General features: G+C 39.2%; 1 protein-coding gene across 8 annotated transcripts in view; it reads left to right on the forward strand.

Annotated features, from left to right (window-relative positions):
• The window catches only part of CASC1 (cancer susceptibility candidate 1), a 28,943-nt gene that overhangs the window by 12,844 nt on the left and 1,532 nt on the right, over positions 1-14,567 (forward strand). For 7 of the 8 annotated variants that reach the window (XM_014957015.1, XM_014957016.1, XM_014957013.1 and 4 more), the window contains 8 exons: positions 500-637; positions 3,083-3,229; positions 4,359-4,462; positions 7,050-7,329; positions 9,200-9,299; positions 11,914-12,080; positions 12,994-13,138; positions 13,612-13,826. In XM_014957015.1, coding sequence (XP_014812501.1) covers positions 500-637; positions 3,083-3,229; positions 4,359-4,462; positions 7,050-7,329; positions 9,200-9,299; positions 11,914-12,080; positions 12,994-13,138; positions 13,612-13,826 — 1,296 coding nt within the window. The remainder of the gene's footprint in view (positions 1-499; positions 638-3,082; positions 3,230-4,358; positions 4,463-7,049; positions 7,330-9,199; positions 9,300-11,913; positions 12,081-12,993; positions 13,139-13,611; positions 13,827-14,567) is intronic. The other variant, XM_014957018.1, reaches the window with a different exon arrangement.

Below are 14,567 nucleotides of genomic sequence, written 5' to 3' on the forward strand. Positions count from 1 at the left end.
TCCCACCAGAGATTTTTCTTACGGCTGAATCGGTGCTGATAAGGGGAGGAAATCTCCTTCAGAGGCAGAGAAAGGAGGAATAAACATGTTTGAGTAGAAGGCTCTTAAGCAGCTTTATTGCCAGTGTAGGAATTTTTTGGTTTTGTTGGCAGTATCTGGTTTGTGAACCATCTGCCTCTTCCATCTGCACCGGTTCCTCATTTATGTTCTCAGTCATTTATTCCCCTCATTTATGCCCCTCATTTGTGGCAGGTACTGAATTCCTTGCTTTTGTAGACATGCAAGCTCTACCTGGCAGAACAGAAACCACTGATGAATAAGTGTAAACAGCAAATGTTGGGTGCGCGCAAGTAACTTAACCTATTAATATAAAAGTAGATGATTTTTTTCTGGCATAGTGATAAGCCAGGTGGTGTTAGAGTCCTGTGTAGATGCTGGTGTGAATGTATCACTATAATATATTTGCCCATATCTACTTTTCTTTGAACATTTTCTGTAGTGGGAGCACTACCTCAGTTGTGATGGAAGTCCTGACCCAACGGTACTGCCGGAAATAAATACTTTCATGAGCTTATGGCGTGAAGATCAAAATGAGGACATTCAGCTTGTGATGGAGAAGGGAGAACATGTGCTAAATGTAAGTGTTAAAATGGTATTTTCCTTAACAGCCCCCTACCCCTTCATTTTTTTCCCTTTTTTTTTTTTCAGCCAAATGACTGAAATTGGCTGTAACCTTCAAAACCCTGAAGTTTTTCTTCAGTTTTTATGTTTTTTAATTACAGATCTATTGTTAACTCTAAAGAAGATGAGTATTGACTTTAAATATGCAGCACATTTAGGGGCTTTGTGTGTAATGTTTCTACACTGAGGCCTAGTATTCCAACATCCATCTTCCCTGCTACATACACTTGAAACATGAGCCAGAACTTACAAGCTCATATCATATTAGGAAAAATTTTTTCACTGAAAGGGTTATCAGGCATTGGAATGGGCTGCCCAGGGAGGTGGTTGAGGCACCATCCCTGGAGGTGTTCAAAAGACAGGTTGATGTAGTGCTGGGAGGTATGGTTTAGTGATGATGCTCCTTGTTTGTTGTGTGGGTGTCTATTTTTGTCAGTCAGGTTGACGGTTGGACAAGATGATCTTTAAGGTCCCTTCCAACCTAGAAGATTCTGTGATATATAGATGCTTTGGTGGCAGCAGCCTTATTGTGTAACATTTACAACCTGTAAACTGATACTTTGGTGGCAGCAGCTTTATTGTGTAACATTTACAACCTGTAAACTGTCACGTAAGGGCAGGAGTTCCCCCAACCATCGATGGTTTGTGAGGCAATTTTTAAGGAATTTGTCAGCAGGAGTTCCCAAGATGCAAGCCCCCAACCACCGACGGTTTGTGAGGCAATTTTTAAGGAATTTGTCACTGCTCTGTAAATGTAGGATTGTATTTTCATTTATGCTAACATTATAGTGGTTGCTAAGAAAGTTCAATGTGGTCTTCCAGAAACTGGGGGTGAAAGTCACATGTGTAATACAACTTGCCTTGGGCTGGTTTGGTTCTCGGTGTTAGATTTCCTGTCTTGCAATGCTTGCTGGGTGCTGCAATTTTCACCTTCCGTGTACTGCCTTTTTCTGAGCTGGCGGGGAACGTGCTGATCCCTTCCAAGAATTTCAACAGGTAGCTCCTCCCTTTCTCTTCTGCACTGCAACCCAAGTAAAAAGCCTGGCAACTGCCTGCTTTCATTCCTTCTCTCCTCTCTTCTCAAGACCCAAGTAAAAAGCCTGGCAAGTGCCCGCTTTCATTCCTTCTCTCCTCTCTTCTCAAGTTTGCTGATGATACCAAACTGGGAGGGGTGGCTGACACCCCAGAGGGCTGTGCTGCCATCCAGAGAGACTTGGACAGGCTGGAGGGCTGGGCAAAGAAGAACCTCATGAGATTCAACAGGGAAAGTGTAGGGTCCTGCACCTGGGGAAGAAAAATGTCAGGTACCAGTATAGGTTAGGGGTGGACCTGCTGGAGGCAACTACTGAAGAGAAAGATCTAGGGGTCCTGGTGTACAGTAAAATGACAATGAGCAAGCAGTGTGCTCTTGTGGCCAGGAAGGCCAATGATATCTTGGGTTGCATAAGCTCTAGGCAATCCTGCTTCAGCAAGGGAGTTGGACTAGATGATCTCTATGGTCCCTTCCAACTCTAAAATTCAGTGAAATTCAGTGAAATTCTCCCTGCTGTCACGTTTTTCCCACAAATGCCCAACACACTTCCTACCCCACTCGACACCAAGGCAGTGACACCTACTTCAGATGCTGTAGACGTGTGCTGCCTTGCAGTGTGTGCTCAGTGGAGTAATACATGATACTAGAAGATAGGCTTTTGGGTTTTTTCACCCCTACTGGAAATACAAGGTGATGTCAAAAAGTCTGTCTTCTCTTGGTCTAAAACACTTCACTGAAAGGGAGGCATAAAATATAATCTCATCCTCCCTTGATCTCGGTGCTGCAAGTCGCTTTGGCCAGCTATGAATTCTTTTAGTTCTGTACAAGCATTTAGGTATTAAAATATTAGCATGTAGTAGAAGACAGCAATGTTATGACAGAGTTCTAGGCTTCACAATAAGGATTGTTCTAAGAATTAGTATGTAATTGCTCTATGTCTTCCTATTTTTTTTTAAGACTTCATAGTTGAGATAATTACGATAGAAAATATGTTCCAAAATAAAGCTGTAAGCTTTTCATTAAAACTAATTTTTGACCCAAAGGTTTCTTCATATGATCAATCCAGTTCAATAAATGATCTATTTCATAAGCTAAGATTTCACAGGTAAAGGAATGAAGGAATTGGACTGGAGGAATGAAGGCAGGCAGACTTGAGCCTGGAATTTCCAGCATTTTGCATGGTTGACTGTCTATCTGATAACGCTGGCTTAGCAAAATTTCTAGAGATAGATAAGATTATATCTGCAACCAAGAAATGTTTAGGTACAAAGGAAGTAAGTTTGCCTCAGGTTTTTTATGGCATAACACACAATATATTAAGGATGGTGTCAAAACAGAGGTACTTTTCCCACATATAATGTCTTCTAGTTAATTGAGAAGTTGCAGTTTCTTTTATTGGACACACCACCAAATGAGATAACAGAAAAAGAAACACTCCAGTACCAGGAATCTATTCTGGAACTGCAGAATCTGCTTCATCAGAAGTACAATGGAGCTACAGAGCACCTCCTGAAAGTAAGATTTACGCCTTTGAAGTTGTAATATGCACAGTGCACATAAGGTTAACTCCAAGTGTCTCGTTATGATGGTTGGTTTTGTTTGTTCTTAAACTGTCATAGAGATTAGTATGTGAGTTTCCAAATTTAGCATTTGAGTTTCCAGATCGCATGTATAGCAGGTATCAGACTTGTAATTCTTCAAAACCCATGAAAATCTTAGCTTTCCAGTGGAAATTCCCATCATTAAGACATTTAAGATTAAATTATTGTGAAATTTCATGAGATCTGGAGATGTTGAAAACAAGGGGCGCTGTATGAAATTTGTTTCCTATTTTGTCTCAGTGATCTAAATTAAAGCTTGTTGACTATATAAAAACTTACAAACATGAAAAACAGGTCATAAGGTTAGCTTGTACGTAATTTTTAATACAAGTTCATATGACTAAAACATTTTTTAAACTAAAATCTTGGGAAATGTAAAGAGTATTTAAACAGAAAAACAAAAATGGACTTTGAAATCTGTTCCGTGGGTTGTATGTTTAGGTAGTCATCTTGCTTGCTATTTTAAATGTATTAATCATATATGTATGATTAGTACATATATAGATTAGTACATATACAGATAAGTATGCTTAGCAAAAAAGGAAATAGTGAATCAATTGTATGTTTGTTCACAGTCAAAACCCATTAAGAAATGTTAAATTGTTGATTGTCTTTACTGAGTTTAGCATTAAACTCCTAATATAATTGTCATTTCATAAGCTTGAAATTGACAGAATTATAAAATAAGCTCAGTAAGTCCTTCCTTTTTTTTTTTTTAATTTAACTTGTCCTGAGAGGTTTTTTTGAGGGCATATGATTAAGGGAGATAGGCAGATTGAAGGGGATAATGTGAGACTCCATATTTGTCAGTATTTGACTGACAGAATTGATGAAGTCAAAGGAAGAAAAAGAATGTAGTTCAAATTTTAACAAAGAGATTTGGTTTTGTAACTGTCATGTTTTAGTACATAAATGCAACATACCTAAGCTTGGTCTGGCGTATTTTTATTCCTATGTGTGTTTTTCTATTTATTCAATTGTAAATGTAAGTAAATCAAAGTGATATAAATAAGAAGAAAACATGTGGCTTTTTTTCTTTGCAGACAGCTAATATGTATGAAGATTCTGAATCCGGAAATATGCAGGCAGTCATAAAGGATAAAAACGTTACTTTCTGTATTTGGGCCAATATGAAGAAGAAAGTGAGGTACAGCAAACTGAAATTCTTAATTTGAAATGAGGCCTGGCCTTGTCTACCCAATTTGAGTAAACAGAACAGTAAAAGAACCAGTTCCTCATAATCTTTTTCATGTTAAATAGCATTCATTCCACAGACTCCCAAGTGATGGATTTCATACCAACCTGTTGCTAAGGAAGGTACTAGTTACATCAGTGTTTTATTAAAGAAATGGGAGTGCTTTATATATGTGTCTACTTATAAATAGATACATCTATGATTTGTTTCTTAAAATTATGCAGTTGAAAACTGTTACTGCCAGAAAATTTTTTAAATTAAAACAATAAAATTCATGCAGAGAATTTAAATTCCTCTGGAAGTAACGTTTCTTGCCGATGCATTAAATAGCTTCTAAGCTGTTACAGTTGTTTGCAAAGTGGTGAACCATGCTTTGTGTTCAGTTCTCTGTTAGATAGAAGATGCTAGAGCCTGGGATGCAAATATACACCATAGTGGGTTCTGAATCTAAGATATTTTTTTTATTAGATTGCCCTTTGACTGATATATTTTTCAAAACAAGATTTTTGAGTGGACTTCCTACTCCCACTCCACAAATCTGAGGAACAAATCGGTAAAAGTACTTTGCCTTAACTAAGGACCTGTTGGTTTAAGCTTTGCTAAGACAACTAAGAAGGCTGGGTGCTGAGCAATGTCAGACTGACCTGCAGGAAGAGCCCACTTTGGTTAGTGTTAAATCCTTTTTGTCATCTTAGAGATGCACTTAACATTTTCAAACAAGAATTAAAAAATAAATGTTCATTTACTAGAAGATTTTTAGAACTTACCCCCAAAATAAGTATTGTTTGAATTCTTCTGGCTTTGGTTGTGCAGAAATTGCAATGAGTAAGAAACTTCTGTATCTGATGAAAGACCCCAAGTTCACAAATTAGATGCTTGGTTGGCTTGAGACGTGAGCCCATGCCAACCTCATGAAGTTCAACCAGGTCAAGTCCAAGGTCCTGCACCTGGGTCTTGGCAATCCCAAGCACAGATATAGGTTGGACAGGGAATAGCTGGAGAGCAGCCTTGACGGGTACTTGGGCGTGTTGGTTGATGAGAAGCTTGACATGAGCCTGCAATGTGGCTCGCAGGCCAGAAAGCCAACTGTATCCTGGGCTGCATCAGAAGAAGTATGGGCAGCAGGGCAAGGGAGGTGATTCTGCCCCTCTACTCTGCTCTGGTGATACCCCACCTGGAGTGTTGTGTCCAGCTTTGGAGTCCTCAGCGTAGGAAGGACCCTCCTGTTGTGGAAGGTCCACAGAAGGGCCACAAATATGATCAGAGGGCTGGAGCACCTCTTCTATGGGGACAGACTGAGAGAGCTGGGGTTGTTCAGCCTGGAGAAGAGAAGACTGTGGGGACACCTTATAGTGCCCCTCCAGTACCTGAAGGGTGCCTACAAGAAAGCTGGAGAGGGACTTTTTACAAGGGGATGTCGTCATAGGATGAGGGTAACGGCTTCAAACTGGAAGAGGGTAGATTTAGATCAGATATCAGGAAGAAATTTTAAACTGTGAGGGTGGTGAGGCACTGGGACAGGCTGCCCAGGATGCCCCATCCCTGGAGGGGTTCAAGACCAGGCTGAATGGGGCTTTGAGCAACCTGCTCTAGTGGGAGGTGTCCCTGCCCAGGGCAGGGGGTTGGAACTCAATGATCTTTAAGGTCCCTTCCAACCCAAACCATTCTATGATTTGATGCAAGTTGGCCTCCTGTTGCTGCTCTTAGCATGTTCCCTACACTGCCACAAGGATTGGTGGCTATGTCATTCTGTTGATTGTTGAAATTACCTTTACCTCTGTGTATCTTTGGGTTTTATGTGGAAGGTGCTGAGATGTAGCTTGCTGTAATGTAGACATCTGGTGACAAATCCTACGGAGGATTTGCCCAGTAAGTTAGTCAGGCATTAAACTTCAATTTAATTCCTTTAAATTAAATTTACCAGAAATGTACTGTGTAGAAGAGCTGCTGTCTGATTTTGCCTCATTGTTATCCTATCAGAACCGTTAATTTTGCTCCAGATAAGGAGATAAGGAGCTCCTCATCTCCTTAATACAGGGACAGTTTTTCTGGAGGGGTTACAGATATGTGCCAATACAAAACAGGAAGCGTATCGTGTATGTAGCTTGCTGTAATGTAGACATCTGGTGACTTCACCTACGGAGGATTTGCCCAGTAAGTTAGTCAGGCATTAAACTTCAATTTAATTCCTTTAAATTAAATTTACCAGAAATGTACTGTGTAGAAGAGCTGCTGTCTGATTTTGCCTCATTGTTATCCTATCAGAACCGTTAATTTTGCTCCAGATAAGGAGATAAGGAGCTCCTCATCTCCTTAATACAGGGACAGTTTTTCTGGAGGGGTTACAGATATGTGCCAATACAAAACAGGAAGCGTATCGTGCCATCCCACTCTATTTCTTAGACTGTGCCCTGCATCAATAGTGAATTTAGGCGATTTTTAGTGTAGAACATAAATTTGAATACTTATGAAGAAATATAAAAGTAAGTGCTGCCACTCTTACTGGGGATTTTTTTTTTCTTTTAACTGTTATTTACAGGTTCAAAAATCACGTGTTTTGTGATGTGAAGCATGGATTTGATCTTCCAAAGTCACTGGCTGTGAGCAGTGTTGCTATTCGCATATTGCATACTCATTATGATCATGTGTCTCCACTTTGGCTACAGTGTCAGAGTGTGCCGAAATTGGAAGTCCTAGCTAGTGAAGAGTTAACTCAGCATTCAAATGACAATGTAGAAAAACCAGTAGAAGAGGAAAAGAAAGCCAGAGAAGAGCCCAACATGCCCACTGACAAAGAAATGTGTTCTGATGGGAGAAAGGTAAGTAAAAAAAATCTCACCAAAAGATATTCTACCTTGCTATTGTTACTTGAAACCCAGTCACAGTCTAACAACTTCTTAATGTGGCCTGTGCCTGAGAGAGCCAGGTTCTTAAATGTTTTACAGAAAAAAGGCAACTTGTGTCAATACAGTGCCACAGACCTTCTCAAGAGGGTGGAAAGTGAATGGCTGAAGATTGTTGTACTGAAGGTAGAAGAGGACATTTGTCAAGGGTGCGGTAGTCGCCGTGCAGTTGGCATTTGTTGGCAGTTTAAGGATAGGATCAATCCATGAGGAACGTTAGGTGCCATTGTAAGGTATTTCCATAAACCTGTGACTTATTTTCTGCTTCTGAGAAACTGACAGCCCCATCAAATCACTGCAGGAACCCAGTATTAGGACAATTAGCAGTGTGCAGAATAGGATTCAGTTCAGCATGTCTAGGTGGTGCAGTTATTTGGTTGCTCAGTGTCTGAAGCTTTTGCCACTGGAGAGAGGGCTGTCCCAATGCTGTTTCTATTTGCTGGATTCCCCTCATCACCACTCCTCAAGGGAGTGTGTTGGCTTTGGGGGCTGTGGGGCTGCCTTGGGTTTGTGTATTTGTCACTGAGTTTGGGTTATTCACTTTCAGTATTATCTGATATTATATCTGAGTATTATAGATTACTCAGGTTCTCTATCTAAAATTTCTGTACGAATAACTGTGAACCATCATGTTTTATGCCTTTTTAATACATTTGGAGCAGTTCACTTTCAGTATTATCTGATATTACATCTGAGTATTATAGCTTACTCAGGTTCTCTATCTAAGATTTCTGTACGAATAACTGTGAACCATCGTGTTTTATGCCTTTTTAATACATTTGGAGCAACAATCATTGCCTTTTTCCTTTTCAGTCCCTGATACCTTGTAGTGAATCAGTGCTTGAAATCCCGTTTTTCTTAGTTCCTTTTTTCTTTTTTGTGTGAAAAATCCTGTCTCTTGGCAGTTTTCACCTACATTTTTCAGACTTCATTTAAGCTGCTTATTTCGTTCTTTCTCTTTTTTTTTTCCCCAGGTCTTACTCTCTCTCAGTCCAGTTTTGTGAATTTTTCTGTTCCCTCTGAGGACTTCCCTTGTCTCAGCTACTGCAGTCCCTCCTCCTGTCTAGCTCTGCCTTGAGATCCCCCACATTTATGTGTGTAAACACTTCTTTCCCCTCACCTTCTGTCCTGCTCCAGGAGATGTGTCTTCCTCCCACGCACTGGCAGGAGGTGCCTTGGCCTCCAAACGGATGGCTCGTCCACTGATCCACCTTCTCTCTACTTCTGTGCTATCAGAGAAGACAGGGATGAAATCATATCTGGGTTGGAAATTTGGCTGGAAATCTAGGGTAATATTTTTAAAATAAAAAACAGTGTGAGAAAGGGAATAAATATAATGGGCAAAGCACAGGCTACAACTGCAAGTGGGGTTTCTGGCAGAGTTTTAGCATGGCTTTCAATTCAGTGTTGGCTTAAGTTTTCTTTGTGTCACCCTTCTAGCTGCAATGTCAGCATAAACAAATTTTTGAGTGCACACACTGCTAAAAAGGTGAAGTGCTTGTGTGGTACTTGGAAAGCTCAAGATGGAATTTGCGGTGGAACTGAAGTAATTCTTTATCTCTATTTATATGTCTGGTTACAACGTTGGAGGGCACCTTTAATCAAAACTATCTTTGCTAGCTAAGTAGAAGTGATTTCTCCTAAAACCTTGACCCTGTTGCAAGATTGGTCCAAATGTTGCTGGAGGAGTGAGACTGTATTGCTTCTCGTTGAAGGAGGTGATACCCTCTTCCCTACTGTGTCTGTCTCTGACTAATGAAAAAAATGTCTTTTGCTTTTTATATAGAGTGCTACCTCTTTCAAAGAAACCACCAGCATAGCTGGTATAAGTGAGACAGAGGAGGAAATTGAGAAGAAATCAGAAATCTTGGACATACTCTCACAAGGTATTCGGTTAGTTTATGTGCAGTACTGCAAAATGAAACGTTTAATTTTATATATGGAAACACTGTGATATACATTTCGATGTGAATGGAACGAAGTTTGTAAATATATTGACGTTTCGATAACATTTGAGGTTTGTTGACATTTCTATTAATGATTGTTAAATGCACAGTGAAAATAGGACAGATAGGAAGATGGATTTTGTACCCACAGTTATTTTCAATAATTAATGTATTATTTATATTTATGTTCAGGGACATATTTAATATGTTTCTGTATGTTTGTGTATTACTATGCATACAATTATGTATGTTTAAGGATGAGACAATCTTCATGAATCTGTGTATTATTATGCATACAATTATGTATGTTTAAGGATGAGACAATCTTCATGAATCTGCCAGGCTGTATGGTGAGATTGACTTCCTCAAAAATAAATTATTTAAAGGCATATAATGGAAGGCACTCAGGTAGTATAGGTATTACTGAGTATTACTTAAACAGACACTTAGAACAAGATATTTTTTTTTTTACTTTGCTAAAAGAGGACCTAATTCTAGGAACTAAATGTATTATCTGTCCCGCATAAGTTAAGTTACAAATTTCTTCAGTGTTGTGGTGTCATTTGGTTTAATAAGAGTCAGTGTCTTGTAGTACACTCTGAAATAAAACAGCTGCAAACTGTTCAGCATAGTTTAGCTGAGCTGTACAGTCTTTTTCGTGTTGTAAAGAAAACCAAACCCAAACAAGCCACACTTTCTGCTGAGCACAGTCCAAGCAACCACTTGTCAGACTAAACCCTAAAGACCACCCAAACAAGGTGGTATTCCAGAGAATATAAAGAACTTGGGCTTCATTGGGAGGAATTTACTATTTTATTTCAGTAGGGCATTGCAAATCCCTACCATAGTATTAGGTGAGAGGTGTGTGCACAGAAGGGCTCTGACTATACCTGAATGTCGTCAAGTTTGTTAATCTGCTTTAGTAAGGAGAGAAGGCCTATGAGATTATGCTTTTGCTGGCGTGTTAATGATTTGCAAACCCATTCAACCAATTTTCATAGAATTTGAAAGGATACTCAGTTACCAGAAATTCAGTGAAAATGAGTGGCCAGGTAGAAGAGAAGAAAAAAACCACTGCAACAACAGCCAGTCCTTCTCGGGATTTAGCTTCATTGTACCAGTGTCAAGATGTTAGTTTATCTTGGGAGAATGGTTTTGTTTAGAAGACACTTATATATTTTTTAATGATTATTTTAAAAAGCAAGGTAAAGTGCACGCTACCACTGTGGCTACTAGTAAAACATAAATTTATTTTTCCTGTAATTTTTTTGCTCTCAATAATTGGAAAAGGATGTTCTGTTGAATGTCTGAATAAAAGCAGAATAAAAATCTCTACATAATGCAACTAAATCTGACATTATAAAATAAACACCATTTTCACTTGTTTTTTGAAAATCTTGAAGAAATCTTTTATAGATATTTGTCATTTTTTTGAGATTACCTCACTCTCTAAAACAAAATTTTGTAAGATTTACAGTACTTGTTTTTGCAGTATTGACCACATCCATCCTCTTTCTGGAACATCCAGTGCAATGTTTTATGTGGGTGTGTTTGTTTTAAAAGACAGTATTTCTAGGCATTTTGCACCATGGTATTGATGCCTTCTAATATCATTTTCCAATTAATTAAAACTTATATACATATATGTAATAGCTACGTAATTATTTTTCATGTTAAATCCCTCTTGCTGTTCATAAATATCATCTGTCTTTCACCTTCAGCACATGTAGGTGCCTGTTATTTTTTTATTAGCCTCATTTCTTTTTATACCAATACAATCTTATTAAACCTGTCCGGAATCTACTGTAGTGTGTATTTATGAAATTCTTCTGTGATGAATGATGTGACACATTTTGTCAGTAAAATCTTATGCCTATACAAATCTTGTTGACTTGACTACAAAATTAGAGATTAATCTGTTAAAAAAGCTCAGTACCAAACCAAGAAGTGCTTTTCATTGTCCTAGTGTCTTTCCCCACATCTCAATTAATTGTGAAAAGATTTGAGCAAAACCAGTAGATGGTGCTGAAATGCTGCAGAGCGTAAAGCACTTATCATAGAATCATAGAATGGTTTGGGTTGGAAGGGACCTCAAAGATCATCTTATTCCACCCCCCCTGCCCTGGGCAGGGACACCTCCCACCAGACCAGGTTGCTCCAAGCCCCATCCAGCCTGGCCTTGAACCCCTCCAGGGATGGGGCAGCCACAGCTTCTCTGGGCAACCTGTTCCAGTGTCTCACCACCCTCACAGCAAAGAATTTCTTCCTTAGATCTAATCTGAATCTTTTTTCTTCCAATTTAAAACCGTTTCCCCTTGTCCTATCATTACACCTCCTGGCAAAGAGTCCCTCCCCAGCTCTTCTGTAGGCACCCTTCAGGGATTGAAAGGCCGCTATAAGGTATTGCGATAAGGTTTTTGCTATAAGGTATTGCTGCACTTCAAGCACATGGGCTTTTTGTGCAAAAGGGAAAAGTAGAAGTGAGAAACTTCAGTGTTTTAGTTTAAGCACCAAGTTAACTCATGTTGTTTGGTTATATATTTATTTCTTTTAGGTCAGGATCCACCGATGCAGGAAAATACAAATGAAAAGGAAGAGGCGTTAACCGCTGAAACCATTGTTGATTTGCAACAGTTTGTCCCAGTGGGTGGTGTGTACCACATCGACGCACTACAGCTTCCACCTCAGGTCAAAAAAGTCAAGGACTGGAATATGGTGGAGGTAAGTGAGGCAAGAGATGACACCCTGTGCAGTCCTCTTGCCTGTCATTCTTGAAGAGCTGTTTGGAGGTGCGTCACCACCGTACAGAAGTAGTGTGTCATTGCAAACTAAAGGCCCGAGTTTCTTAACTAGGCCAATTTTTGGAGCAGTTGTGGGGAACAGATCAGCCTGCACTTGGAGAGCTGTTTGCTCATCAGTATTTTCTAGCACAGATTGCTGTGCTGAAACATACTCTTGGCCAAAGTAAAATCAAAGAGAGAAGTTGTTAGTTGTTCAAGGTACACTTAAACGGGGATGGTGATAAGATTACCACCAATTCAGTGCCAGGCTCTGTAAGATACTTGAGGCCTATAGCCAATGTGTGCCAGTTTTCCCACTCATGGAGCCTGATGCAGCATTAACCTAGATTACAGGTTTTTTTTTTAGTGAAGCTGAAAAACTTTAATGAAGGAAATTCCAGTGCATACTAATCAAGCAGGAGTGTGGGGAGATGGAGAGGCCTGGGAGCTTTGTTCCCGGCCGAGCACATGGACCTGCACTGCCACTTACCAGTGACATCTTTCATTCCCTTTGACACTGTGTGGAATTATGTCTGGTTTTGCCTCTCAGGTGCTCTTGGGGTTTTTTTGAAGACTCTGGATCTATTAAAAAGTGACTATGCCTACTGTGAGGCACATAAGGGGTTCAAAGGCCCGGTCATAGCGGCCCTTCTACTGTCTTCAACAGTGTAGTTGGAAATGTGTTGGAAGCATGCAATATTAGCACACCATTAGTACTAATAAATTTTAAATGGTGTGTTAGAAAAATTCCACAGGTGATTAAGTGGACTTAAAAAAAAAAAAAAAGAAAAAAAAAGAAAGGTAGTACATTTTTAAATAAAAATGTTCTCTGTCCTTTTCCCATGTTGCCAAAGGTACTCGCCGTTGGATTGGAGTCATACACATATCCCCCAGAAGAGGCTGAAGATGCCACACATCCACCCATACAGATCACCCTTGGGCTTTCTGATGATGTGATATATTTTAAGGATCCTGTGATAGCCCGATGGGATCCTGCAGGTACCAGGTTTAGGACATAAATTTATTTTAAGTTTGAATAATGGGATTTATACCCGAGTTTGAGTATTTCCAGAATGTAGTATTCTACTTATTAGAAAAGTATGAAGTAAGAAGATACTAGAATAGAATCTATTAAAATGGTTTTATGTTTGAAGTTACTATTGAAAATGAACTTATGGACTGCTATATAGTCGGTAAAAAAATGACAGTTACATTAGTATTTCTATTTCTTTTGAGGTTAAGGAGAAGCTTTCCTGTCAAAATTAGCCCAGTCTTGTGAACAAGACAATTAAAACGAGGGGAGTTTTTTACCTTAAGTGAATTCTCTTTGGTTTGTGCCTAGTACTTTATCCTAACTCTGAATATTAGTTAACCTAGGATGTGTTTACTAATTAATTCTTCCCCAGCACCCATCACAAGCAGAAGCTTTACATAGGCTTCTTTCTTTGAATTTTTGCATCCCTTTGGTAAAGGCCAACAGTGGAGAACTGATGGTATCAGCAACATAACATATAAAACACAAGAAAAGAGTCTCACCTTTGAGATGGACGCCTTTTACACAGTAGCCCTTCTCCAGGATGCTCATTGCCACATGCTCTATCAGGCATGGGAACTGCGACCTACTGGTATGGATGAAGCACTCCTTATAGTTACTACAGTCTTTGCAACAATTCAGATACAAATTAAGGTATTGTAAATATTTTTTATAAAACATTTGCAGATTAAAAAAAAAAAACCAACAAAACCACACCAGAATTATTACAGTGCCCTTTATTAAGAACCATAAGAGCAATTTGAATCTTACTGTTCCCCGGTTGAAAGTGAGGGAGATGGATTGGTGATTTAATTTCCATTATTTTCTGTAAAACATTTGCAGATTAAAAAAAAAAAAAACCACACCAGAATTAATACAGTGCCCTTTATCAAGAACCATAAGAGCAATTTGAATGTTACTGTTCCCCAGTTGAAAGTGAGGGAGATGATTGATTGGTGATTTAATTTCCATTATTTTCTGTGAACTGCTCAGAAGAAAGCAGCTGTATGATTGTTTGGTCCTTCGATGTTGATAGTACTTTGCTGAATTCAAGACTGCTGCACCAGCTAAAGACTTAAACATTGTTCCTCTTCGTGTAATTGGGAGGAGAGAGAAGTAAAAGCATTTCAACAACCTACTACTAATGCTACTTGTTCCTTCTAAAGGTTTGAGTTACATCCATCTGCTCATTGCCATATAAATCAGTTCAGTAACAGCCATGATTTTAAGAGTCAGTATCAAGCAGAAGCATGGGCCAGTAGACCAGCAGAAAACTACAGAAAAGTGGCTTTCTTTGAGATAGATGGATGAAAGTTTACAGCCCAGAGTGGTAGATAACGTATGCAAATATCCAGAAGAGCAAAGATACTGTTACTATTTTAATAGCAAAAGCAG

This window comes from Calidris pugnax, unplaced genomic scaffold (genome assembly GCF_001431845.1).
Source record: "Calidris pugnax isolate Ruff unplaced genomic scaffold, ASM143184v1 scaffold189, whole genome shotgun sequence".
Classification (NCBI taxonomy): Eukaryota; Metazoa; Chordata; class Aves; order Charadriiformes; family Scolopacidae; genus Calidris; species Calidris pugnax.